This window comes from Eubalaena glacialis, chromosome 5 (genome assembly GCF_028564815.1).
Source record: "Eubalaena glacialis isolate mEubGla1 chromosome 5, mEubGla1.1.hap2.+ XY, whole genome shotgun sequence".
Taxonomy (NCBI): Eukaryota; Metazoa; Chordata; class Mammalia; order Artiodactyla; family Balaenidae; genus Eubalaena; species Eubalaena glacialis.
The window spans coordinates 153208124-153235681 of NC_083720.1; the positions used below are offsets into that span (position 1 = coordinate 153208124).

At 45.2% G+C, this 27558-nt stretch overlaps 2 protein-coding genes across 14 annotated transcripts in view; one reads left to right on the forward strand and one right to left on the reverse strand.

The window, feature by feature from the left end:
• The first annotated feature begins 2460 nt into the window (after positions 1 to 2460).
• Positions 2461 to 22763, forward strand: PPID (peptidylprolyl isomerase D). 12 transcript variants are annotated; one of them, XR_009701155.1, is made up of 11 exons: positions 2461 to 2697; positions 4353 to 4493; positions 7084 to 7190; positions 9446 to 9634; positions 10501 to 10623; positions 10788 to 10894; positions 12556 to 12697; positions 14360 to 14446; positions 20960 to 21130; positions 21618 to 21660; positions 22385 to 22406. XR_009701155.1 is itself a non-coding variant. In XM_061192661.1 (10 exons), the coding sequence occupies exons 1-10, from the start codon at positions 2613 to 2615 to the stop codon at positions 22471 to 22473; spliced, it is 1113 nt and encodes a 370-aa protein (XP_061048644.1). In that variant the 5' UTR covers positions 2461 to 2612; the 3' UTR covers positions 22474 to 22763. The 12 variants fall into 12 exon arrangements, 7 of the variants coding, with proteins under 7 accessions (XP_061048644.1, XP_061048640.1, XP_061048641.1 ...); XR_009701154.1 differs by lacking the exon at positions 22385 to 22406 and adding an exon at positions 21764 to 21783; XR_009701157.1 differs by lacking the exon at positions 22385 to 22406 and having other exon boundaries at positions 20919 to 21130; positions 21618 to 21673.
• A 344-nt stretch (positions 22764 to 23107) lies between these two features.
• Positions 23108 to 27558, reverse strand: part of ETFDH (electron transfer flavoprotein dehydrogenase) — a 37070-nt gene continuing 32619 nt past the window's right edge. For both annotated transcript variants that reach the window (XM_061192664.1, XM_061192665.1), the window contains exons 10-13: positions 27270 to 27438; positions 25395 to 25577; positions 24901 to 25122; positions 23108 to 23478 (exon numbers count right to left, since the gene is read on the reverse strand). In XM_061192664.1, coding sequence (XP_061048647.1) covers positions 23315 to 23478; positions 24901 to 25122; positions 25395 to 25577; positions 27270 to 27438 — 738 coding nt within the window. In that variant the 3' untranslated portion in view covers positions 23108 to 23314. The remainder of the gene's footprint in view (positions 23479 to 24900; positions 25123 to 25394; positions 25578 to 27269; positions 27439 to 27558) is intronic.

Below are 27558 nucleotides of genomic sequence, written 5' to 3' on the forward strand. Positions count from 1 at the left end.
CCATGAGGCCATATTCTCTCTCTGGGCCCACTGCCTTCCTGGGCTGTGTTCAGGTCTCTGGGCACACCTTCCTCCTGCTCTCGGATCTCACAAACCCAACTATGGAGGTCTGCAGTGTCCCAGGGATGGGACTGGGGAGCTTGGTTCAGACTCCCGATCTCGGGGACAGTGGAGACCGGCCCCCACTGCTCCACTCCTTCTCTCCCCTCTGTACCACTCACAGCCTCCTTGGTCCCCAGCACAGGAGACGGGTTTGTTTTAGTTTTCTCTGCGAGTGGAAAGCCAGGCTCTTACAAAACATGTTTTATCCAAATCTCTTGCTCTGCCAGGAGCCTTTTTTGTTCCTGTAAAGCCAAGCCTTTTGCAACACCAAAGCCAGGAAGGACGCTTTCTTTGCTGTCACATCTTCCCTTAAAGCAATAAGCACAGAACGCCTCGCTGCTCGTTTGCGGTGGAGTGATGCACAAAAACAGCGAGAGGGTAGTGGTTGGAGGAGGCAACCTGTTAATATTATCCTGCCACACTTAACGAGGAACAGACAGAAACAGTAATAGGCTCTTCGGAATAATATTCTTCCCTCTCTTGGGATGAAATTGTGTCCTTAGCCTTCAGAGATAGTGCATAGTCTGGGCTCTGTTCTAGCTACACATGGGCAAGACTTCAGAACTCAGAAGCCCTGTCTTAACTAAGCAGACTGACACGCTGTCTTCTAGGATTTATCTTCTCACTAGAGATCAGTTCTGGAGAGGTTTTCAAAGGTATGATTCTGTTATTCGGGTTGATTCGAGGAATATGACAGTTTATATAAAGCTGTTACTTTACTGTGAAAACTCTAGACACAGTGAGAGTAACATCTGGATTAGTCTCTTACACCCAGAAACCTGTAATAACAGGAAGAATCACGTTCTATTTTCGAAGAATGCAGAGGCAGCCTCAAAGCACCTTTGCAGTTTTAACTTCATTTTTAAATATGCTGATATTAGTAATTATTATAATAAAGTATTGGCTATTTATGGTAATTGCTTACACTTATTGAGCACTTACTGTGGGTCAGATACTAAAACACCTAGATAATTCACTTAATCCTATAAAAGCCTTAAAATATACATATTATTACCCAGATTTAGATGAGGAAACTGAGGCAGAGAGGCTACGTAATTTGTCCAAAGTCACAGGATAGTATCTATTAGAGATTGAATTTGAACCCCCCGAAGTCTGACAGCCAAGTAGAAGTGCTTAGTTATGCTGCCTAGTTAATCAGGATATTCATCTTGGTAAGAACGGTTATGAGGTTACGGCGTAAAAGTGACAATTTTTGGAATAATAAGCTAAAAGCTGCTTTTAAGCTAGTAAATCAGAATAAAAATTTTAATTTTTATGTATCCTTTGATATTTGGAGGCAAAGTTCAAGTTACCAGTTTACAACCGGAAATGAGACTGGGTTAGGGAACAGTTTATTTCGACTCTTATTTATCAAGGGGCCCAGAGGTTATGTGCTGAGCCCTTCTGGATCTTCAGGGAAACAGAAGGGATAAACACCATGAAACCGAAGGACATCAACTCATAAGAAATTAACATTTTACAGTAACTGTTTTTCTATTTTTGGCTGCGCTGGGTCGTTTGCCCGGCGGCACGTGGGAGCTTAGCTCCCCGACCAGGGATGGCACCCGCGTCCCCTGCACTGGAAGGCGGGTTCTTGACCACTGGACCCCCAGGGAGGCCCCTACGGTAATTTTAAGGCGCTGGAATTTGAAAGGGTCAGCGCGAGAAGCTGATGGAGCGGCCCTTCTGGAGTTGTCCACAAAGGCACGTGGAGACGAACGCTCTTGCTAACATTTTCTCATAAACATTCTCAAGGCCAGACACCGGGAGAAGCGTCGGGGACAGAAAGAGGAAAAGACAAGACAATTCTTGCCCGGGGGGCGACAGCAAGGCCGCGGCGCCGGGAACCCTCCGCCCGGCCCCCGCCTCGCTCCCACGGCCGGGCGAGGATCGAAGCACAACACGGCCGCCCCGGCCCGGCCCAGCCCGGCCCGGGGAGCAGGGACGCGCCGCCGCCAGGCTGCCCCAGACCCCCGGACTTGGGCATTTCCTGCCCCGTTTCCCAGACAGACGGAGCTTCACAGAAGCGGCCCCTCGCCAGTGAGCGGGGCCCGGAGGCTGGAAGGGGCGTGGCCGTCCGACACGCTCTCCCCCACGCCACGACGGCAGGAAGAGCCATGAAGCTCGCGCGACAGGGACAGAAACAACTGGGGCTGCGGCTTCAGTGAGCGAGAAAAGAGGGAGGAGCGGGGGCAGAGAAAGCACGGCCAGGCGAGCACAGCCTGGAGCGCAGACAGACGCCGCCGGAGGTCGGGAGGCGACGCCGGAAGTCGGGCGGTAACGCCGGAAGTCGGGCGGAGACGCCGGAAGTCGGGCGGAGACGCCGGAAGTCGGGCGGTAACGCCGGAAGTCGGGCGGAGACGCCGGAAGTCGGGCCGAGGCCTCCGGGCCCTTGTCGGAAGCGGCTCGCCAGCGCCGGGGTTCTTCGCAGACGCAGCGGCTTTGGGGTTCGGGCTGCGCGGCGGCCACGGGGTGTTCCGAGGCGCTCGCGAACGCGTCTGCGGGCCACAATGTCGCACCCGTCCCCCCAGGCTAAGCCGTCCAACCCCAGTAACCCCCGAGTCTTCTTGGACGTGGACGTCGGAGGGGAGCGAGGTGAGGAGGAGGCGGGGCTCCGGGGGTCGGGGTCCCAGAGGCTGGGGCGGGCCCGCGACCTTGTACCGGTGCCGTGGGGCGTGCGGAAGTTTCTGGAAGTTTCTGTCCGGGGGTGGTGGCGGCCTTTGGGTCTGTCTCGCCCGACTGAGCCGCCCTTCCCCACCACCTGCTTTTATGTTTGGGGGACATTCAGAAAACCCCGGTTATGCATCTCGGGGGCCCCCGTCCCCCTGTGTCTCTTGCCACGAGACTTGTATCAGCAGTTATCGCGATATCTGTAAATTAAAGCGATTTTTGCGTTTTTTTCTCCTTGCTACGGATTCTTAACTTAGAGGTCCGTTCAGCTCGGTGGCCATCGCCTCTGTGTCGGCGTTGGGGAAAGTGAGGTGCGTGTGGCGGTGTGGTTGCCTAGGCTACGGTGGCAGCTCGGAGGCGCCTGAGACCTGGTGAATCAGCGCATTGCTTTGTAGCTGAGTTGCTCGCGGTGTGTTTGAATGTGTGAGCAAAGGAGACATCCGCATTCAGCGACCGGGGGGACGGTTATGGATACACACTGTTGGCTGGGGGGAAAAAAAAAAAAAAAAAGCACCGTATAAAAGTTCCGGATTTTTGTTTTATTTGGTGGGCAAAACTGAGGACGTTAAGCCCGGGGTGCAGCCTGGCAGATAGCTCTGAGGACTGCTCTGAAGGGCTAAGGGAGGAGCCGGGATATATAGGAGTTCTTGCAACAAAAACCGGGTCGTGGGAACATCAAAAGGTGACCGTTAACAGAGGAAACCAGACATGTCAAGTTAAGGGACGTCGCGCTTTTCTGTGTATGGGGAGATGCAAAAGTCCGGTCTCACTGAAACCCTTCCTTGGACGTGCACCTCGGCTGCCGGGGGCCAGCGTCCTGTGCTTTCTGACCCTGAGTCTCCTCAGGGGGCTGCAGCGGCTGAGGGCTCGGTGGGCTTGGCACTGGGCAGCCCGTTGGTCTTTGTGCTGAGCTCCCACAGGGCTCGCCGTCCAGGCGGCTGTAATGAGAGGGCTCCATGGCTGCAACATCCTTTGCTTACTGGTACGGCAGGTGATCCTCTTCCATTGACCACACACGCGCGTGCGCGCGCGCACACACACAAACACACAGACTTATATGTATCAGTACATTCATTTTGTTTTGAAATTTAGTGCCAGGTGTATCTTTTACCTGCCTTAGAAATTGTCTAGAACGTGAACTTTTCAGATTTTGCTTCAGAGGCATCACTGGGCAGGTTCCACAGAGCACAAAGACTACAGCTGTACCCGCAGCATGGCCAACGAGACCCCTCAGGATGTTTCATTTTCTCCTGTTGGTTACTTGGTGATGGGAAGTTATGAGCACATGTCAGAGAAATTAATCAAATGAAAACCATTCCTAGTTCATGGTGTCCTTAAATGGTGCTACTCTTCTGGCTGCTGTGTTGATGATCCTTTGTAAGGTGTAGTAAAATAATTGTTTCAGATTCATCTAGATACATGATACTTAACATGAGGTAGACTGAATTTGAATATTAGAAAAATGACCAAAAAAGAGAACTTGGTATTTCAGTCACCATAATTTTACCAACTCTCCTTTTACCATTTGCTTATTTAGCTGGTTGTTTTGCATACTGACACAGTTTCATTTTTCCTTTCAGTGGGTCGAATTGTCTTGGAATTGTTTGCAGATATTGTACCCAAAACTGCAGAAAATTTTCGTGCATTGTGTACAGGAGAAAAAGGCATTGGATCGTCCACTGGGAAACCTCTACATTTCAAAGGATGTCCTTTCCATCGAAGTACGTATGCGTTTTCTGAATCTGGTTCTCCTTATAGGTGATTGAATCCTGTTCTTTAGGAGTTAGGGGAGAAAACACTAAGTAGAGGGTGAGAGTTAACAATTACATATAATAGATTATTATTCAGCCATAAAAAGTAATGAAGTACTGATACATGGTACCATGGGGACAAACCTCGAAAATATTATGCTAAGTGATAAAAGCAAGACACAAAAGGTCACTTGTTGTATAACTTCATTTATATGAAATATCCAGAATAGATAAATCCATAGAGACAGAAAGCAGGTTGGTGGTTGCCAGGGGCTAGGGGTAGAGGGATGGGGAGTGACTGCTTTTAATTTGTACAAGGTTTCGTTTTGGGGTGATGAAAAGAACTTGAAACTAGACAGAGGTGATAATTACCAATACTGTGAATGTACTAAATGTCACTGAATTGTACACTTTAAAATGGTTAGTGGTTAATTTTATGCTATGTAAATTTTACCTCAATTAAAAAAAATCCTCCAAACTGTATGACGCAAAAAAAAAAAAAAAAAAAAATTACTGTTAGTTTCCAAAAGGATGCTTTGACATGTGAGATGATAGCTCAGTTTCATAAAGGTTGGGCTGTGGAAGGTGGAATTAATTATGGGAGGGTACTAAGGTTTATTTATACAGAAATGGACTACCCTAGCTTCACCAGGGTGTGGCCATGGTAAACAAACAGAGCTTGGGTAGCTTGACTACCTGGTGACAGAAAGTTATGCCTACTTCTTGGGCAGGATTGCTTGGGAAGACTGCAGCCAACCTAAAGATTCCGTGTCTTGGACACCTGGTGTGATGTGTGATTAAAAGGTGACTTTTCACACTGTGTAGTCATACCTTTGTTCAGTGATTATTTGATGGCTCCCCCAATAGACTGTAGGCTCCATGAGTTCAGAAACTGTATCTTCTCACCATTTTGTCCTTAGCATCCAGTATAGTTATTGAGTAGGCCTGCAATAAATATTTGTTTAATGAAGAAACAAATGAGTTAAACTATAATTGAGTATTTAAATTTTTCTAAAACTTGATTAAGAAAAAACAGTGATTTTAAAATACATAAACTGTTGATTTACTTTCACGTTTAATAAAATACCAAAATATAAGCATACCATGGAGATATTGCAGGTTCAGTTCCAGGCCACCGCAATAAAGCTAATATTGCAGTAAAGCAAGTCACACAAATTTTTGGTTTCCCAGTGCATATAAAAGTTATGTTTATATTGTAGTCTATTGTGTGTAATAGCATTATGTCTGGAAAAAAAGTATGTGCCTTAATCTAAAAATACTTTATTGCTAAAAAATGCCCAAACAATTATAGTAGTAACATCAAAGATTACTCATCACAGATCACCATAACAAATAATAATGAAAGTTTGAAATATTGCAAGAATTACCAAAATGTGACACAGAGACATGAAATGAGCAAATGCTTTTGAAAAAAATGGGACTGATAGACTTGCTCTATGCAGGATTGCCACAAGCCTTGCAAGTTGTAAAGAAAAAAAACCCACAGTATCTGCAAAGCGCAATAAATGGAGGAGTGCCCGTATGCTAATAAAGGGTGTGTAGAAAAGAGGTGACTTAGCAGGCCTGGGGCTGCTGGCCTTAGAAGAGTCTACTTGCGGGGTGGCCATTGCCTGGAGTCGGGACGTGGGGCTTGAAGCACGCTCTGAACCCTGAAGGTGGTCTACTCTGCCTCGACGCCTGGTGCAGTCTGATTGACGCTGGACGCTGCTCTCCTGCGGGAGTCTGGAATGTTGCTTCCGGCTGGGCAGACGGCGCCTGCAGGGTCAGCCCCAGCAGAGAGCTTGGGTGCTGAGTCTCTACAGGGCTCTCCTGGGGAGAAACACTGGGCACATGCTGCTGCATTTCTTTGCTGGGGGAGGAGGACTGTGCCCTGTGACCGTGCGTGGGAGCGAGGGAGCATAAGGGAACTCCTGGATTCCTCCAGGCTCTGCCTGTATCTTCTCTCTTTATCATCCAGCTGTGTCTTCTTACTTACTACATCCGTGTAATACAGATACTGAGTTCCGTGAGTCCTGGGAAATCTCTGAGCGCGCGGCAGTGTTCCTGGGGACCCTTGCTACTAAGTGATAATATTTGCTGAAGTACTTGCATTACAGTGTAACAAACCTCTTGGGAATACTTGGTTTATTCAGTAGCATTTTTGAGTAACCATTATGTGCCCAGCCATGCACATGGTTACCAAGGAGGAAAAAAGGAGTTGCTGTATTTAATTGTTTGCTGGGAGAGACAGATCATTATGATACATATGATAAAAAGGAGGTAGAATCAAGATGCTGTTGGAGAAAAATAAGGAGTTCCAGTTTTGGCGTCTGACAGTTTTATAGGGGAGGTGCCATATGAACTGATTCTTTGAGTGTTAGTGGGCCATCAGGGGGTAGGAGTAGCTGGGACTTAGATTGTGAAAAGCCTTTTAAGAGTTTGGAGTTGTGAACGGGGGTGGGGAAAGACAGGAGAGAAGTTGTCCTTATTACGACATATCCATTAGTCAGCATTGCTGCAGTCATCCGTAGCTTCTAATGGTGATTTTCCTTTTTTGTAGTTATTAAGAAATTTATGATTCAGGGTGGAGACTTCTCAAATCAGAATGGGACAGGTGGAGAAAGTATTTATGGTGGAAAATTTGAAGATGAAAATTTCCATTATAAGGTAAAGTAGACAAAAATGCGTGTTTGTTGCTGATAATAAAGGTTGTTATGTGTCTGGGATACTTGTTGAATTAGGATAAATGCCTCAGATGTGCTCAGATCTCCTTTACTTGTGAAAGGTATCATTTGTAAATATACATCTCTTTTTTGGATAATAAATTTACTTAATTTATTTATTTTTGGCTGCGTTGGGTCTTCGTTGCTGCACGCGGGCTTTTCTCTAGTTGCGGCGAGTGGGGGCTGCTCTTCGTTGCGGTGCTCCGGCTTCTCATTGCAGTGGCTTCTCTTGTTGCGGAGCACGGGCTCTAGGCGCGTGGACTTCAGTAGTTGTGGCTCGTGGGCTCAGTAGTTGTGGCTCACGGGCTCTAGAGCGCAGGCTCAGTAGTTGTGGCGCACGGACTTAGTTGCTCCGCGGCATGTGGGATCTTCCCGGACCAGGGCTCAAACCCATGTCCCCTGCATTGGCAGGCGGATTCTTAACCACTGCGCCACCAGGGAAACCCCATAAATATACATCTTTAATACGAAAAAATTTCATCCAGTAGTGATTTTATTGGCAAGAATGCAACAGCTATTTCATTGTGATCCAGGTTTATATACTTCAGTAAAGCCAATGTGTTTTTAAGGGTGGCCACCATATGGCAAAACTGTTTCCAGGAGAAATGTGCTCATCAGAGGGGTGGTAACTTGTGCATCTTCATGCTTAAATCTGAAGAGCAGCAAAAGCATCGCTGATGTCTGGGGTGTCAGGGGATTTGCAAACTAGCAGATCTGGTGAACGTCCAGGCTTCTAAAGGACATCAGGGTGCCTGTGCCTTCTTAGCTTCCTTGTCCCAAGTTGTCCCCATCGGGGTATGTTGCATCATTCAAGTTATAAGAATGGACGTGTAAGTACAAAAGTAAAGTGACTTTTTTGGAAATGAGGAATATGAGCAAGGTAATTAGGATGATTTGAGAATAAAACGTCATCAGTCTTTTAAACAGTTTATTGCTTAGTTTGGTCACTGGCACCAGAGTTTATAAAAAATGAAACGCCTTCATGATAAGGAATTAAAAATCTTGCCAGAACGACAAGATTAAAACACATAGGACAAGTGGAGAATAATATAATAATACGCTAGTAAATGCTAAGTTGATTGTGACTTTCTGTGTATGCTGTAGGAAAAAAGTATGATATATACTAGGGAAGACACTGAGGGGGAATGGGTACTTAAGCTGGGCAAACTGGACCTCGCAAGGCGGCTGAGATTTGGTTAGAAGGAACTAGAATACAGATGCCAGTTTGAGGGAGGGATGTGAGTGAGGAAGAACGAAGGCGTGAGGAGGCTGAGGAAATAAGGTTAATAATATTGAATATCGTGGGAAAAGCACCAAACTTTTGGAAGAGAGAAAGGGAAGCTACCAGAAGGATGAACACTAAGATTATGTGATGGACACATTGAGAAAAAGCAAGGGGGCCTTTTGCAAGGGCATCTGGTTCTTCTTGCCTTCTACACGCTTGGTGGCCTTGAAGGCAGGGCTAGATATAGGTTGAGGGGTAAAGGCACCTTAGGCGGGAGGACTAGCGTGAGTGCTCACGTGTGGCCCAACAAGGAGTGCGTTTAGGAAGCCTCAGGGTCGCGTGGAAGGAGGAAGACAGTGGGACCACAGAGCCTTTGAACAGGCTGGGCCAAGGCAGAAGTTGGGTTTCGGGAGGTACACGGCGGTTCCTTTTGGGCATTCTCTGAAGAAGTGCTTCACGCGGATGAAAGCCGTAATATTTGGCTTCCTTGGAGAGTAGGAAAGGCCCTAACGGAACTTCCAGCCTAAACTGAATGTCCCTCGCTGTTCTCAGTGTAAAGAAAGAATCATAAAGGAAGAATCATAATGTAGGCCTGAGAGCGGGAGCCCTGTTGAATGCTTTTCAGAAAAAAGCGCCCCCGTCATAAGAAAGGGCAAAGCCGAATTACTAGATCTTCACCTTAAAGGTGAAGCGTAAGCATTTTCTCAATATGGCCGGTTTAGAAGTACCACCCCTGCCCCCCACGATTGTTTCTGTTACTTCATTCGGTTTCATAAGCTTCTCTTAAAGTTTAAAAAGTGATTAAGTATCCCACGTTTTGTGAATTAAAGGTCACAGTTGGTACGAAGTAAGATTACACTACAGCGTGCGGTCTAAATGGTACTGCAGTCCACCCTCGTTTTGTGAGTGGCTGGTAGAGAGTAGTTCAGACAGTAACCCTAACCTTGGTTCTCTTCGATGGCTTACTCCTGCAGCACGATAAGGAGGGATTACTGAGCATGGCGAACGCAGGCCGCAATACAAACGGCTCTCAGTTCTTCATCACCATGGCTCCGATCCCTCACTTGGATGGCAAACACGTGGTGTTTGGCCAGGTGATTAAAGGAATGGGTGTGGCAAGGATTCTGGAGAACGTGGAGGTGAAAGGTGAAAAACCTGCCAAAGTGAGTACCAAGTGACAGGGTAATACCCTCATTATCCTAGCTGCCGTCTTAGGAAATGTAAGTAAAAGGCTCAGATGATGGTTAGCTGAAAGACGTGAGGACGGCTCTTGTTAAAGAAGCCTGGACCTGCCACTTTTTCTTCAAAGCTGTTTTCTACACTGGGAGAGATGAGGGCAGTTTAAAAGGAGGTTGTTTTGATTTCAGCATCAGTCTTGCTGATTTTGGTAACTTAACGCTCCTAGACCCGCAAAGCTTTGAGTCAGTGTGTACACGAGTACAGAGAGAGCAGGAAACCAGCAAACCTTGGTCTCCTCTCTGCCGTTTAACTTGTGCTTTAGGCTTGCTCTTGTTATTTAACTTTCCTTGGCCCGTTTCCTCATCCTACGTGAATCATTTAAGGGTTTAGACTGGATTATGTCACTCCACAGATGCTTGTGTTCTAAACGTCTGTGAATCCACACGGCCACCATAGACCCACCCTCGTGGGCAGGGCTGTGAGTGGAACTGGGGACTCAGACCTGCAGGAGGGGGGCCGCCACTCAGTGTGCGAAGGAAACAGTGGTCAGTGAGTCGAAGGCACATGCCCCACGTGAGGAGAATTCCACAGGGAGTGATGACACTTTCCGCTTAGTCTGTGTGCGCGGAGCTGCTGGATAGCGGCAGCAAGTGAGTTTGCTGCGAAGTGACGCTGCTGCGCTCCCCGGAGGGTGCGCAGAGGTGCGCCTCCCGACGCTGGCCTGTCGTGTTAGAGGCGGCTTGGACGGTGTTGCCCGTGCCTTGCAGCTGGAGAGCTTTTAAACCCAGACTCTCTGTGAAGTCGCCGTTAATGTGGTAGACGCGTCTACAGTTTAGGGTTGTTTTTACAGTTGTGCGTTACTGCAGAGTGCGGAGAACTGAAGGGAGGGGATGACTGGGGAATATTCCCCAAGGATGGATCTGGTGACAGTCATCCAGACTTCCCCGAGGATGCAGACATAGATGTAAAGGATGTGAGTACTTTCACATGGGTTAAAGTGTAAGTACTTAAACTGCTAAAAATATTTAGCACTAAAATTTTGAGCTTTTTATATCAGTCTGTCTCAATGATAGAACTTAGCGCTAAACCGCATTACATACTCAAACCCAACATATTCGTGTTCTTTCTTTTATACAGGTAGATAAAATTTTATTAATAACGGAAGACTTAAAAAACATTGGAAATACTTTTTTCAAATCCCAGAACTGGGAGATGGCCATTAAAAAATACACAAAAGTTTTAAGGTAATAAAATATTTTTAATAAATTGCTGTGAGAACTTGAATTAACTGACATTCAGGAGTTTTTTCTATTTTTGGCATATTACTTGCAGAGTAACCAGGTGTATTGAAATAGTTGCATTTCTTTGGTTGCTTCCAGATTCTTATTTTGAAAAATTTCAAAACACAGAAAAGAATAATACACGGATAGCCATGTACCTTTACCTGTGTTCACCAGTTTTTAAGTTTTGCCACACTTGTTTTTGCAGAATCATTTTGAAAGGAAGTTGCAGATACCATGACACTTTACCCCTCAATATTTTAGCAAGCATTTCCTGAGAAGCCAGGACACTCTTCTACTTAGCCTTAAGACTATGAAAACATCTCTCAAATATCATTATGTCATCCATATTCAAAGGTCCCCAGTTGTTTCAATTTTTTTTTGTTTTGTTTTTACGCCAGTATCCATTGTATCCTTTGGTTTTATGTCTCTAAGGCTCCTCTAATCTTTAATCTCCACGTTTTTTAGTCATTTGCATTTTGTGGCGTTGAAGCCCGTTGTCTTACGGAATACCTTCTGTGTGTGTTTATTGCTTCCTCAAGATTAGTTTGAGGTTACATATTGTAGCAAGGACTTGAATAGGTGACGTGTATGTTTCCTATGATACCATGTCCTGAAGGCACATGGCAGTTCCGCCCGTTTTGAGTTTTGGCACTTGGTTAAAGTGGCGTTAGCCACGTCTCTGTTATGAAAGTACCTTTCCCCTTTGTAAATAATAAGTCCTCTGTGAGGTGATAACTGTGAGATTGTGTGAACATCGCATGCCTAGCCTTTCATCCAGTGGTTTCAGCATCATTGAAGCCCTTTGCCTGAATCAGTTATTACACTGACGCTTGCAGAACTGCGATTTTCTCAGTCATTCTGCAGTTTCAAGCTGGCATTCTTCTGTTTGAAAGACCCCCCCCACCCCTCCTTTTTTAAAAGTATTACTGTAGTATTTGATCAATTCAACGAATTATACTATTACCGTCGTTCTTTCTGATGCTTGAAGGCTTCCCGATTGTCCGGTGGGAGCCCCTTTCCTGTATCCCTTTGACTGTTCTGTTAGTCTGTGAGCTCTTGCTTTCTGCCACAAGATGGTCCAGACCCATCTTATATGTAACCTTGTGTCCAGATCTGAGTTTCTCCAAGGAGCCCTGATTCTTTTCAGTGGGGGACAGACTCCAGAAACCAATTTCTGGGGGCCAGGCCCTTTTCAGTAAACAGCTCGGAACTACAGTAAACGACAAGTCGGAATCACCACCACAGGGCTCTTCACCTGTCCCCATTCCAGGCCCTGTCCCACAGTGACAGCCTTGGTTCCAAACCTAATTACACTGGAAAGTGGGTGATGGAAACCTGAGCTTTACAAATAGAAGTGTTCCTACTGTATAATCTCTAGGTTTGGGGATTGTTCTTAAGTTGGCTTCTTTGAACATTTTGGGAAAGAAGTTGGAACAAGTGAAAAAAAAAATCTTCTAAAGGAAAGCATTTAATAAAAAGATTGTGGTCATTAAGAACGTTAATATTAGCATGTGATCTTTTATATCAGAACTGACACAGCACGTTTTGACCGAGTGGAGGAGAGCAGAGTTAAGTCTTAATGGGGGCTGCTTGCTGCTTGTACTGATGTGTTTGTTCTCCAGGTACGTGGAAGGCTCGAAGGCTGCTGCTGAGAACGCAGGCGGAGCAAAGCTGCAGCCCGTCGCTTTGAGCTGCCTGCTGAATATCGGCGCCTGCAAACTGAAGCTGTCCGATTGGCAGGGAGCAGTCGACAGCTGTTTGGAGGTAAGTCTGTTGATGTTACCTTTTTGAAAGAGTTGGATGATGACTTACTACTTCGAACAAAAGCAGTTTTATGTGACACTACTGTTATCTTATTGCGGAGGACCTAGTGAGACCCAGTGAAACATAATCTCAGTCACTTGATCGCTAAGTATTTTGGACCTCAGTTCTTCCTCTCAAACCATTCATTTAGCTTATAACACTATATCACTTAATTTCTCTGAAGACACTTTCTTCCTCAGCTCATTTATTCACGTAACTGTTGAGCGCCTGCTATGTGCCGGCTATAGGAAGACAGAGCCAGGAATGACTGCGACTGCGGCCGGCGAGGTTGTTAGCAGAGCGACGTTGCTTTGCGATCTTGAGCAAGTTCCTACTTGTAGAGTCTGAATTTCTTTATACGCCAGATGGAAATACTGCCTTCCTCCTGGGATTGTCGTGAAGACCGTGTGTAATGCACGTAAAGCGTCTAGCGCGGTGTGGGGAGCAGGTTAAGCAGCTAACAGACACTTCGGTGTTTTAATTGAAAGACCCTCCCCTCGAGGAACTTTTTTGGCGGGAGAAGGAGTCAGTTTCAAAATCGTCAGGACTTGTACAGGGACAGTGCGTGCTGTTGGGACACACAGGAAGGTCCCCTGCCTTCACGGGGACGTCCGGGAGTGCTAACCGACAAAGCTGGCAAGGTGGCAGCCTGCCTTCCTTAAATAGAGCAGTTACGACTGCCTCCCTCTTGCACAGTTTGTTTGAACAGTTTTCCAAACTAAAACATATTAGAAAGACCGCCTCTAGTAATTTTTATGTATATTGCACATTAATCTAGGTCACAAAGATCAGCTGTGCCCGAGCAAGTGGAAATAAAATGAGATCCTAATTTAGTGGGGTAGGTGGAATAAGGAATGAGAATGTATTTATTAGGAGGGAGCGTGCGACAGAGGACGAGATCCTTCTTCACTCTGCATCGCTTTTTGACCTTTGTGAGGCAGATAGCATATACCCTTTTCAGTAAAATCTCAATACTGACCTTTAAAAGATGTTACTAAATACACTATTTTTAAAATGTTTCAGAGGAGAAACCTATTAAAAGTTACTCACGCTTCTGAAAAACCCCTAGATGTCAACGAAATGAGTGTATACAGATTTTTATTCAGAATGCTTTTCTCTTATCAGCTAGGGCCCAATTGGGAGATAGCCACCACACAGTAATTCCGACAGAGAGAGGTTACTGTCAGATACGCGTAAGGGGCGGATTGGAGTAGCGAGGGGCTGGCTAGGAGAGGGAACGCTGAAGAACCTGGCGTTGCAGGTGTGTTCGTGTATGTGTACGTGCAGAGACGTGTGTGATGCAGCAGAGATGCATGCAACCTCTGGGCTGCATGGAGGCCCTGGGCCGAGACCCAGGCGCGTCAGGGACGGGGGCGGTGCCTCACTGGGTGCCCCGCAGCTTGGGGGAGCTCGCCGGGACCTGGAAGGGAAGTGGGTCCCTCGCCCATGGGCACTGGGCGCCCTCTGCTGACAAAGCAGCGTGTGACTGGATCGGGGCCCAGCGCCCTTAACACAGAACAGTGAACGGTCGGTTTGGAGCTGACGTGCAGTAAATGGAAATCCAGCATGTATACTTAGTACTCAGTATTTAGATAAAAATATTAATTGTATAACTTTCTGTAGGCCCTTGAAATAGATCCGGCAAATACCAAAGCACTGTACCGTAGAGCCCAAGGATGGCAAGGACTAAAAGAATACGACCAAGCATTGGTAAAGTTTTGTTTTAAATTTTACTTTATTTTATTTTTTAACATCTTTCTTAGAGTATAATTGCTTTACAATCGTGTGTTAGTTTCTGCTTTACAACAAAGTGAATCAGTTACACATATACATATGTCCCCGTATCTCCTCCCTCTTGCATCTCCCTCCCTCCCACCCTCCCTACCTACCCCTCTAGGTGGTCACAAAGCACTGAGCTGATCTCCCTGTGCTATGCGGCTGCTTCCCACTAGCTATCTATTTTACATTTGGTAGTGTGTATATGTCCATGCTACTCTCTCATTTCATCCCAGCTTACCCTTCCCCCTCCCCGTGTCCTCAAGTCCATTCTCTACATCTGTCTGCGTCTTTATTGCTGTCCTGCCCCTAGGTTCTTCATGACCTTTTTTTTTTTTAGATTCCATATATATGTGTTAGCATATGGTATTTGTTTTTCTCTTTCTGACTTACTTCACTCTGTATGACAGTCTCTAGGTCCATCCACCTCACTACAGAAAACTCAGTTTCGTTCCTTTTTATGGCTGAGTAATATTCCATTGTATATACGTGCCACTTCTTCTTTATCCATTCCTCTGTTGATGGGCACTTAGGTTGCTTCCATGTCCTGGCTATTGTAAATAGAGCTGCAATGAACATTGTGGTACATGACTCTTTTTGAATTGTGGTTTTCTCGGGGTATATGCCCAGTAGTGGGATTGCTGGGTCATATGGTAGTTCTATTTTTAGTTTTTTAAGGAATCTCCCTACTGTCCTCTATAATGGCTGTATCAGTTTACATTCCCACCAACAGTGCAAGAGGCTTCCCTTTTCTCCACACCCTCTCCAGCATTTATTGTTTGTAGATTTTTTGATGATGGCCATTCTGACTGGTGTGAGGCGGTACCTCATTGTAGTTTTGATTTGCATTTCTCTAATGATTAATGATGTTGAGCATTCTTTCATGTGTCTGTTGCAAATCTGTATACCTTCTTTGGAGAAATGTCTATTTAGGTCTTCTGCCCATTTTTGGATTGCATTGTTTGTTTTTTTTAATACTGAGCTGCATGAGCTGCCTGTAAATTCTGGAGATTAATCCTTTGTCAGTTGCTTCATTTGCAAATATTTTCTTCCATTCTGAGGGTTGTCTTTTTGTCTTGTTTATGGTTTCCTTTGCTGTGCAAAAGCTTTTAAGTTTCCTTAGGTCCCATTTGTTTATTTTTGCTTTTATTTCCATTTCTCTAGGAGGTGGGTCAAAAAGAATCTTGCTGTGATTTATGTTATAGAGTGTTCTGCCTATGTTTTCCTCTAAGAGTTTGATGGTGTCTGGCCTTACATTTAGGTCTTTAATCCATTTTGAGTTTATTTTTGTGTATGGTGTCAGGGAGTGTTCTAATTTCATTCTTTTACATGTAGCTGTCCAGGTTTCCCAGCACCACTTATTGAAGAGGCTGTCTTTTCTCCACTGTATATTCTTGCCTCCTTTATCAAAGATAAGGTGACCATATGTGCGTGGGTTTATCTCTGGGCTTTCTATCCTGTTCCATTGATCTATATTTCTGTTTCCGTGCCAGTACCATACTGTCTTGATTACTGTAGCTTTGTACTATAGTCTGAAGTCAGGGAGCCTGATTTCTCCAGCTCCATTTTTCTTTCTCAAGATTGCTTTGGCTATTCGGGGTCTTTTGTGTTTCCATACAAATTGTGAAATTTTTTGTTCTAGTTCTGTGAAAAATGCCAGTGGTAGTTTGATATGGATTGCATTGAATCTGTAGATTGCTTTGGGTAGTAGAGTCATTTTCACAATGTTGATTCTTCCAATCCAAGAACATGGTATATCTCTCCATCTATTTGTATCATCTTTAGTTTCTTTCATCAGTGTCTTACAATTTTCTGCATATAGGTCTTTTGTCTCCTTAGGTAGGTTTGTTCCTAGATATTTTATTCTTTTTGTTGCAATGGTAAATGGGAGTGTTTCCTTAATTTCTCTTTCAGATTTTTCATCATTAGTGTATAGGAATGCAAGACACTTCTGTGCATTAATTTTGTATCCTGCTACTTTACCAAATTCATTGATTAGTTCTAGTAGTTTTCTGGTAGCATCTTTAAGATTCTCTATGTATAGTATCATGTCATCTGCAAACAGTGAGAGCTTTACTTCTTTTCCAGTTTGGATTCCTATTATTTCTTTCTCTTTTCTGACTGCTGTGGCTAAAACTTCCAAAACTATGTTGAATAATAGTGGTGAGAGTGGGCAACCTTGTCTTGTTCCTGATGTTAGTGGAAATGGTTTCAGTTTTTCACCATTGAGGACGATGTTGGCTGTGGGTTTGTCATATATGGCCTTTATTATGTTGAGGAAGGTTCCCTCTATGCCTACTTTCTGGAGGGTTTTTATCATAAATGGGTGTTGAATTTTGTCGAGAGCTTTCTCTGCATCTATTGACATGATCATATGGTTTTTCTCCTTGAATTTGTTAATATGGTGTTTCACATTGATTGATTTGCATATATTGAAGAATCCTTGCATCCCTGGGATAAACCCCACTTAATGTGCTGTTGGATTCTGTTTGCTGCTGTTTTGTTGAGGATTTTTGCATCTGTGTTCATCAGTGATATTGGCCTGTAGTTTTCTTTCTTTGTGACATCTTTGTCTGGTTTTGGTATCAGGGTGATGGTGGCCTCGCAGAATGAGTTTGGGAGTGTTCCTCTCTCTGCTATATTTTGGAAGGTTTTGAGAAGGACAGGTGTTAGCTCTTCTCTAAATGTTTCATAGAATTCGCCTGTGAGCCATCTGGTCCTGGGCTTTTGTTTGTTGGAAGATTTTTAATCACAGTTGCAATTTCAGTGCTTGTGATTGGTCTGTTTATATTTTTTATTTCTTCCTGGTTCAGTCCTGGAAAGATGTACTTTTCTAAGAATTTGTCCATTTCTTCCAGGTTGTCCATTTTATTGGCATACACTTGCTTGTAGTAATCTTTCATGATCCTTTGTATTTCTGCAGTGTCAGTTGTTACTTCTCATTTTTCATTTCTAATTCTATTGATTTGAGTCTTCTCCCTTTTTTTTTTTGATAAGTCTGCCTAATGGTTTATCAATTTTATTTTCTCAAAGAATCAGCTTTTAGTTTTACTGATCTTGGCTATTGTTTCCTTCATTTCTTTTTCATCTATTTCCGATCTGACCTTTATGATTTCTTTCCTAATGCTAACTTTGGGGTTTTTTTGTTCTTCTTTCTCTAATTGCTTTACGTGTAAGGTTAGGTTGTTTATTTGAGATGTTTCTTGTCTCTTGAGGTAGGTTTGTATTGCTATAAACTTCCCTCTTAGAACTGCTTTTGCTGCCTCCTATAGGTTTTGGGTTGTCATGTTTTCATTGTCATTTGTTTCTAGGTATTTTTTGATTTTGATTTCTTCAGTGATCTCTTGGTTATTTAGTAGCATATTGTTTAGCCTCCATATGTTTGTATTTCTTACAGATTTTTTTCCTGTAATTGATATTTAGTCTCATAGTGTTGTGGTTGGAAAAGATACTTGATATGATTTCAATTTTCTTAAATTTACCAAGGCTTGATTTGTGACCCAAGATGTGATCTGTTCTGGAGAATGTTCCATGAGCATTTGAGAAGAACGTGTATTCTGTTGTATTTGGATGGAATGTCCTATAAATATCAATTAAGTCCATCTTGTTTAATGTATCATTTAAAGCTTGTGTTTCCTTATTTATTTTCATTTTGGATGATCTGTCCATTGGTGAAAGTGGGGTGTTAAAGTCCCTTACTATGATTGTGTTACTGTCGATTTCCTCTTTTATGGCTGTTAGTATTTGCCTTATGTATTGAGGTGCTCCTATGTTGGGTGCATAAATATTTACAATTGTTATATCTTCTTCTTGGATTGATCCCTTGATCAGTATGTAGTGTCCTTCTTTGTCTCTTGTAATATTCTTTGTTTTAAAGTCTATTTTGTCTGATATGAGAATTGCTACTCCAGCTTTCTTTTGATTTCCATTTGCATGGAATATCTTTTTCCATCCCCTCACTTTCAGTCTGTATGTGTCCCTAGGTCTGAAGTGGGTCTCTTGTAGACAGCATATGTATGGGTCTTGTTTTTGTATCCATTCAGCCAGTCTATGTCTTTTGGTTGGAGCATTTAATCCATTTACATTTAAGGTAATTATCGATATGTATGTTCCTATTCCCATTTTCTTAAATGTTTTGGGTTTGTTATTGTAATTGTTTTCCTTCTCTTGTGTTTCTTGCCTAGAGAAGTTCCTTTAGCATTTGTTGTAAAGCTGGTTTGGTGGTGCTGAACTCTCTCAGCTTTTGCTTGTCTGTAAAGGTTTTAATTTCTCCATCAAATCTGAATGAGATCCTTGCTGGGTAGAGTAATCTTGGTTGTAGGTTTTTCTCCTTCATCACTTTAAGTATATCCTGCCATTCCCTTCTGGCTTGCAGAGTTTCTGCTGAAAGATCAGCTGTTAACCTTATGGGGATTCCCTTGTGTGTTATTTGTTGTTTTTCCCTTGCTGCTTTTAATATTTCTTCTTTGTATTTAATTTTTGATAGTTTGATTAATATGTGTCTTGGCGTGTTTCTCCTTGGATATATCCTGTATGGGACTCTCTGTGCTTCCTGGACTTGATTAACTATTTCCTTTCCCATATTAGGGAAGTTTTCAACTATAATCTCTTCAAATATTTTCTCAGTCCCTTGCTTTTTCTCTTCTTCTTCTGGGACCTCTATAATGCGAATGTTGGTGAGTTTAATGTTGTCCCAGAGGTCTCTGAGACTGTCCTCAATTCTTTTCATTCTTTTTTTCTTTATTCTGCTCTGCAGTAGTTATTTCCACTATTTTATCTTCCAGGTCACTTATCCGTTCTTCTGCCTCAGTTATTCTGCTATTGATCCCTTCTAGAGAATTAATTTCATTTATTGTGTGGTTCATCACTGTTTGCTCTTTAGTTCTTCTAGGTCCTTGTTAAACATTTCTTGTATTTTCTCCATTCTGTTTCCAAGATTTTGGATCATCTTTACTATCATTATTCTGAATTCTTTTTCAGGTAGACTGCCTATTTCCTCTTCATTTGTTTGGTCTGGTGGGTTTTTACTTTGCTCCTTCATCTGCTGTGTGTTTCTCTGTCTTCTCATTTTGCTTATCTTACTGTGTTTGGGGTCTCCTTTTTGCAGGGTGCAGGTTCGTAGTTCCTGTAGTTTTTGGTATCTGTCCCCAGTGGCTAAGGTTGATTCAGTGGGTTGTGTAGGCTTCCTGGTGGAGGGGACTGGTGCCTGTGCACTGCTGGATGAGTCTGGATCTTGTCTTTCTGGTGGGCAGGTCCACGTCTGGTGGTGTGTTTTGGGGTGTCTGTGGCCTCATTATGATTTTAGGCAGACTCTGTGCTAATGGATGGGGTTGTGTTCCTGTCTTGCTAGTTGTTTGGCATGGGGTGTCCAGCACTGTAGCTTGCTGGTCGTTGAGTGAAGCTGGGTCTTGATGTTGAGATGGAGGTCTCTGAGAGATTTTCGCCATTTGGTATTACGTGGAGCTGGGAGGTCTCTTGTGGACCAGTGTCCTGAACTCGGCTCTCCCACCTCAGAGGCACAGCCCTGACGCCTGGCTGGAGCACCAAGAGCCTGTTATCCACACGGCTCAGAATAAAAGGGAAAAAAAAAAAGAAAGAAAGAAAGAAAGTAAAATAAAATAAAATAAAGTTATTAGAATAAAAAATAGAAAATATTAAAAATTTTTGTAAGTAATAATAATTAAAAAAAAACAGACAGAATCCTAGGACAAATGGTAAGAGCAAAGCTATACAGAGAAAATCACACACAGAAGCATACACATACACACTCAGAAAAAGAGAAAAAGGGGGAAAAAAAATATCTTTGCTTGCAAAGTCCACCTCCTCAATTTGGGATGATTCGTTGTCTATTCAGGTATTCCACAGATGCAGGTACATCAGGTTGATTGTGGAGCTTTAATCCGCTGCTTCTGAGGCTGCTGGGAGAGATTTCTGTTTCTCTTCTTTGTTCGCACAGCTCCCGGGGTTCAGCTTTGGATTTGGACCCGCCTCTGCGTGTAGGTCGCCTGAGGGCGTCTGTTCTTCGCTCACACAGGATGGGGTTAAAGGAGCAGCTGATTCGGGGGCTCTGGCTCACTCAGGCGGGGGGAGGGAGCGGTACGGAGGAGGCGGGGCAAGCCTGCGGCGTCAGAGGCGTCGTGACGTTGCACCAGCCCGAGGCACGCCGTGCGTTCTCCCGGGGAAGTTGTCCCCGGATCACGGGAGCCTGGCCGTGGCGGGCTGCACCGGCTCCCGGGAGGGGCGGTGTGGAGAGTGACCTGGGCTCGCACACAGGCTTCTTGGTGGCGGCAGCAGCAGCCTTAGCGTCTCATGCCCGTCTCTGGGGTCCGCGCTGATCGCCGTGGCTCACGCCCATCTCTGGAGCTCGTTTAGGCGGCGCTCTGAATCCCCTCTCCTTGCGCACCAGGAAACAAAGAGGTAAGAAAAAGTCTCTTGCCTCTTCGGCAGTTCCAGACCTTTTCCCGGACTCCCTCCCGGCTAGCCGTGGTGCACTAGCCCCCTTCAGGCTGCGTTCACGCCGCCAACCCCAGTCCTCTTCCTGCGATCCGACCGAAGCCCGAGCCTCAGCTCCCAGCCCCCGTCCGCCCCGGCGAGTGAGCAGACAAGCCTCTCGGGCTGGTGAGTGCTGATCGGCGCCGATCCTCTGTGCGGGCATCTCTCCGCTTTGCCCTCCGCACCCCTGTGGCTGCGCTCTCCTCCGTGGCTCCGAAGCTTCCCCCCTCCGCCACCCACAGTCTCCGCCCGCGAAGGGGCTCCTAGTGTGTGGACACCTTTCCTCCTTCACAGCTCCCTCCCAGAGGTTCAGGTCCCGTCCCTATTTTGTCTCTGTTTTTCCTTTTTTCTTTTTCCCCACCCTGGTACGTGGGGAGTTTCTTGCCTTTTGGGAGGTCTGAGGTCTTCTGCCAGCGTTCAGTGGGTGTTCTGTAGGAGTTATTCCCCATGTAGATGTATTTCTGATGTATTTGTGGGGAGGAAGGTGATCTCCGCGTCTTACTCTTCCGCTCTTGAAGCTCCTCTCTGTTTTAAATTTTAATTAAAAGAAAAACCACTTTCATAACTCATAACCTAATATTTCTTTAAATGTTTTTTTTTTTTCCAATTAAAGGCTGATCTTAAGAAAGCTCAGGAGATAGCACCAGAGGATAAAGGTAAGTTGGCAGTTTCTGTAGTGGAAGTTCATTTTGTCCCTTAAGAATTTATCCTCATGAACCAGCATACCCTTTGCCACTTAGAGGTTGATTTGTCCAGCAGATACTGCGGCACGCCTGTCACAGGCCAGGCTCCAGTCATGCTGCAGAAAGCACACGTCAGGGTCCCTGCCTTCAGCTTACACTCCAGCCGCTTTCCACGTGTCTGAAGACTGTTTGCTCTGCTGTCCTGTAATTCTAGATGGAAGAGCAGCATTAGAAGACACAGTATTTAGGGCGAATGTAGTGTTTGGGACCATTTCTTAAGCTGAACGTGGCCATGACCTAAGTATTCTAGCTACTGAATATGTTTTAGGAAAGTTTTGGAAAGCTGTGACAAAAATAAGCCTGTTTTTCAAATAAACCAAGTACAAATGGTGATTCTAGGTCTAGATGTGGAAATAGGTCTTTGGGGAGGCACTTCAGTGGGGTCCCCTCTGATGGAAGGGAGAAGGCGCATCTGTGTGTAATTCAGTTTGTTCTCTCGGTGGACGGTCTCCTAAAATTGTGCTCTGTGGTTTTTGTTTGTGTGGTCGCTTTCTCCAAATAAATACTCTGTTAATAGGGCTCGGTTACTCTTTGAAGAGTTTTATCATTTTTTATCATACTAAAGCATCAGTTTGCTGGTCAGCCTAAATTTTTGGATGTTTTGAGAAATAACTCATATTACATATTTATTTTGCAGCTATCCAGGCAGAATTGCGCAAAGTCAAGCAAAAGATAAAGGCACAGAAAGATAAAGAGAAGGCAGCTTATGCAAAAATGTTTGCTTAATAAGGAATTCAGTTTTGCTTAAGTATGCATTGATTGTATAAAGCGAGTAAGACAATTGAAGGGTCTTGTCTATTATGTGTGATCCCTAATGTGTACCCTCTGAGAGTTCAGGTGCCATTGTTTGCAGTCTAGGAATACAGGTGGGGATTCACTCTTAATAGACCAGTGTTACAAAATATGGTGAAGTTGAACTCATTTTAAATGGCTCTCTGCATTACAGAGGATAATGGTGTCCACTGTATTTTAAACTCCTAGACACATCTTGTTTGAATAAACAGATGAAAACTTAAGTATGTGTGTTGTTTTTCTCAGTTCTTTGATGCGTCTCTCTGTGACGTGTGTGCAGGGCTGGCAGACGTCTCTAAAGGGTCAGGTAGACATTACAGTCTGTCACAGCTACTCAGTTCTGCACTTGGAGCTCAAAAGCCCCCGTCGACAGTGTGTAAACCAGGAGGCACTGCTATGTTCCAGTAAAACTGCGTAAGAAGAGTGGTGGGCCGGACGCCAACCTCTGGTCTAGGAGATACACTTCACCGGAAGTGCTGAGCCTGATGAGTCAAATGTACACTGGAGGCCAGCAGTGCCAGTAGTGTAGCGAATCTCAGAAGACTTGGAGCGAGAAGGAGATGCTACGTCACTTGTAACGTTTTATTTAAGAGATTCATAATTTTTTATGGGACAGTTTTAGGTACAGTATAAAATTATTTCACTGATAATTATTTTATGAACATTTTGATCAAAAATATATTTAAGCTTTTTTGACACCTGTGAACTTCCAAACATTTGAAGTTAACTTGCCGTCCGTTTTAGAGAGACTGGCGCGGGTGAAGCCGGCTGCAGTTTACATTCCGTTGTATGCTGGGCCTCCACCGCCTTCGGGCACCACCCAGTTAATATTCTGACTTGGATCCTTAATATCACATGTTTTACAGTGCACACAGTTCTGAGCATTTATCTGTAGCCGAAATCCATCACCTTGTTCCAAGGGTACAAATTCATAAACTCCTGTAAGGAAACACAGGCAACTCCGTGCAGTAGCTGCCTTTAAAGCAGAGGCTAAAGTCCTGGAGAAATTAGCCACAGAAACCCTCAGGGTTTGTGGACTGAATGTTTACCCACAGAATATTACAGAGATCTGGGTGTGTGCATTTGCTACTGTATAAATTAAAAATGACAGAAGCAGAAGGTACAGCAGCACGTGGTTGAGTTGGCGTTACCGACAAGGGAACTCGAGGTGGAGCAGCTTTTGGGTGTGATGCTATATATGGACATACTTCAGAGACCCAGACGCCGCAATAAAGTGAGTTCTCACAATAGAGCAAGTCATGTGAATTTTTTGGTTGCCAGTGCATATGTAACAGTTATATTTACGCTACTTTGCAGTCTGTGAAGCGTGCAATAACAGCATTATGTCTAAAAAACAATGTACATGCCTTACTTAAAATACACTTTATTGCTAAAAATGCTATCTGAGCCTTCAGCGAGTCATAGTACTAACGTCAGAGATCACTGAGCACAGTATCAAGTATAATAATGAGAAAGTTTGAAATTTTGCAAGAATTACCACATGTGACACGTGGAGTGAGCCAATGTTGGAAGAATGGCGCCAGTAGGCTTCTTCAACGCGGGGTTGCCAGGGACCTTTGATTTGTAAAAAAAGCAGCATCTCCCAGGTGCAATAAAATGAGATCTGCCCGTATACATGTGCACCACGACTGCACAAATTAGGTCAGCCCTTACCCTCAGCTTACAACCCAGCGGGATGACAGAGATGGTTAAAAGATAAAGTCACGAGACAGTCCAGGCCCCTCCCCCACAGCGAATGTTCTAGTTCCTGTCCAGAATGTCTGATTTTCACACAGCTGGATGCTGTTCTACCAGCACTCGAGACCCAGTTCCTACTGTAATTCTAGGTGAAAGCTCAGCACTGGAAGATACAGTATCCGTGATGGATTTCAAGTCCGGGACCATTTCCCTGAGCTGCATGTGGCCAAAATCTAGTGTTTTAGGCTGTGTACACATATATAATGTATATGTGTGTGTGTACGTGAGCATACATATATACAGACAGGAGCAGCCGTGACAGAAATGATTTTTTTTTAAGTCACGTGAACACGGAAAGAGGTGTTTGGTGCTTTTTCCCATAACCCTTAACCTTGCGCTGAGGGTAAACAGAGAAAGGCTGCTTTTGAGAAATGCCATCTGAATTAGGCTTGACGAGAAATCCCTACTGCCCTAGCGTTAGAGTAGAGACATAAGAAGAATGAGTTTCCAAAAGGAAGCTGGAGATGGGAGTCATTTACAATTTCAGAGTGGAAAGCAATAGAAGGAGAAATTTCTTTAAAAAAACGGAAGCCTATTTCTAACGTGTTTCAAGCAAATCCTCCTATTGACGTTTCAGGAGTGGATGGAAACGAGCGTACTGACCTGCAGGGCAGAACCGCTGCTCGGGCCCGTCGTATATGGTCAGGTTTCTGTTTACAGGTACACTGTCATCTTTCAAGGTCAGATGTGCCGGCTGGTCGTGTTCATGGTTGGTGCCACTCAGAGCCACGGATGACAGAAGGTCAAAACTGATCTGCCCATCTGGTTTTGGATACTCAATAGGTGTGCAGTCTTTGGCTGGCTTGAGCTGATCGGAGTCAGAACCTTCCCAAGTTTTGAGGAAGGTTTTTAGTAAAAATGTATCTAATTCTAAAGTACTTCCTTAGACATTTTAATAAAAGCCTGTAAATATTATACTGAAGAATTAAGACTTTAGCCCTCTTTCAACAATGATACCCTGTTCTCCTAAAGATACTGAATTCATCATTTCTCTAAGAAAGCAAGTTTAAAACAGTAAAGTGTAAAAGGTCACCTTTTTCCCTACTTACTGGATCCCGTTTCCTAAGGACTAACGTTCATACTCAGGCCGGAATTACCTTTATGTTTTAGGGTCCAGGGCTCCATCCCTCTGAATATCCAGTAGAAGATTCCAGTGTAAATCATCCCTCCGTACACACCCAGGACGCCATGGCAGGACGGTCTGATGTTCCTGATGGCATATAGCTCTTTCCACACCCACGATTTCTTCAAATTGTCCTCATACTCAGTTACATCAAGTCCTTTTTATGAAAAACATGAAATGTTAAGTGAAATTGCCTCAAGGAGTATAAAACACTTTATCGTCAAGGTACTTTGCTACCGAAATAACAGATGACTTTTACATAGTTATAAAAAGCAGGTGGTCGTATGAGACCACACTTGAAGAACGTTTCATGTATAAATGCTGACATCTTCTAAAAAGATACCCATTTGATAGGTTGTTAATAGGCAGTAAGGCCATACTGGTAGCATGGAAAATTAGTTTCAAAATTCAGTGAACCTGAAAAGGAAGCTAAGAGAGTTTATGCTACCTATGGAGCTGATCACTGAAACACTTCTACCTGTTAACGGGCTGAACCGTGACCGCCCAGAAAGGTATTCTGAAGTCCTGACCCCTAGTTGTCTCAGAATCGGTCAGAAGAGGGTCGCTGCCGGTATAGCGAGTTAAGATGAGGGCATGCTGGAGCGGCCTGGACCCTTGGTCCAATGACCGGCGTCCTGTAAGGGCGCCACGCGGACACAGAAGACAAGGCAGGGGCTGGCGGCGCTCTGCCAGGAGCCCGGGGCCCCCGGAAGCTGGAGCCTTGGACACAGCTGCCAAGTGCTCGCCTGCGGAACTCCGAATACCTTCCTGGTTAAAGCTGCCCAGTTCGTGGTGCTCGGTTGTGGCGGCCCTAGGCGGTGGCAGCACCTAGAGCTTGGGGCCCTGCACTTGATCTCTAACAGGACGTCTTGGTTCCCGTGACCTCCCTCCTCCTGGTGCCGGTGACCTGCCTGCTCCGGCCCGACGTGCGCGGTGCAAGCGGGGCCGGCGCCCGGCCGGGACGCGGGCTCGGTGAGGAGCTCTGAGGCACCGGCCCTGCCTCTTCCGTCCCGCGAGGTCCCTCCTGCTCCCCCGCAGGGCCCCCGTCTCCGAGCACACCTGAAGGTACAGGCCACCTGGAGGAGCGCGTCACCCGACCCTAAGGAACACGGCTTGTCTGTCCGGTATCTGCGGACCTGCTGCTGGGGCTTGTGTCCACGGGGAGCGAAGGCCCTGCTCTGGGAGGAGTGTTCCGCCCGAGGGGGCGAGGTTGACCGCTAAGCACGTTAGACAGTGAGCCGGGCCGAAAGGTGGCGCACACCGGGGAGGGGGCAGCACGCCTGTGTGCGCGTGCGCGGTGCCGATCCACCGGGGAGGTCCACGCGAGGCCCCCGGAGAGCGAGCGAGCTGAGGTGCGGGGAGCTCGGGGGCCGGCCGTCAGCTGGGGGCCCCCGGGACCCAGGAAGCGTGTCCGCGATGGAGGGTGACAGGGGGTGAAGGCGGAGGCGGGTCCGCTGCCTGCCCTACAGTGAAGGTCGGGGGGCGCCCGCGAGGGTCCACCTGGGCCTGTGCGATGCGAGGTGGGACCCTCACGTGGAACTTGTTTCCAGGGGGCGGGACACCTCGGGCCCGCTCTACTTGCCATTCATGAAACGGCACGTGGCCGCCGTAAAAACCTCCCCGACGGCGAGCAGGCTGCAGTCTGCTTTGCCCAGCAGGCATCTCGACGCTTTGTGCAGAGGGACAGTCACACTAGGCATCTTTCGATGCCCAATGAAATGAACATACCAGACCGCCAAGATTTCTAACTCTATCTACTGTCATCCTCTATCTGTACACTGAGTGTATATTTAAATAGCTTCTTTTTAAACGTCCCCGTGAGAACCTGAGAATAAATGGAAGTTCTTACCTATCGTCTTTGATTGGAGATTCTCACTAGTTAGTTGATTAAAGATAGATTCTGCTGCCAAAATCCCACTTTTCATTGCTGTGTGGGTCCCTTTGATCTTGGGAACATTCATGAAACCAGGGCTACAACCAATTAGTAAGCCCCCAGGAAAGGTGAGTTTTGGTATAGACTGAGGAGAGAAACAGTCAAACTGCATCTGTTAGTTCAAATTAAACAAACAGAACTGAATACTCCAAATTACAGCCTCTTTGAAAGCTGTAGGGAAAAACCGAAAAAAAAAAAAAATTAC

What these genes read in the sequence shown, in the direction of transcription:
- PPID (XM_061192656.1), top strand. Translation starts at nt 2,613, where the DNA reads ATGTCGCACCCGTCCCCCCAGGCTAAGCCGTCCAACCCCAGTAACCCC. An exon ending in GGACGTCGGAGGGGAGCGAG is followed by an intron (nt 2,698 to 4,352) that starts GTGAGGAGGAGG and finishes TTTTCCTTTCAG; the next exon opens with TGGGTCGAATTGTCTTGGAA. An exon ending in AAGGTGAAAAACCTGCCAAA is followed by an intron (nt 9,635 to 10,500) that starts GTGAGTACCAAG and finishes TTGTTTTTACAG; the next exon opens with TTGTGCGTTACTGCAGAGTG.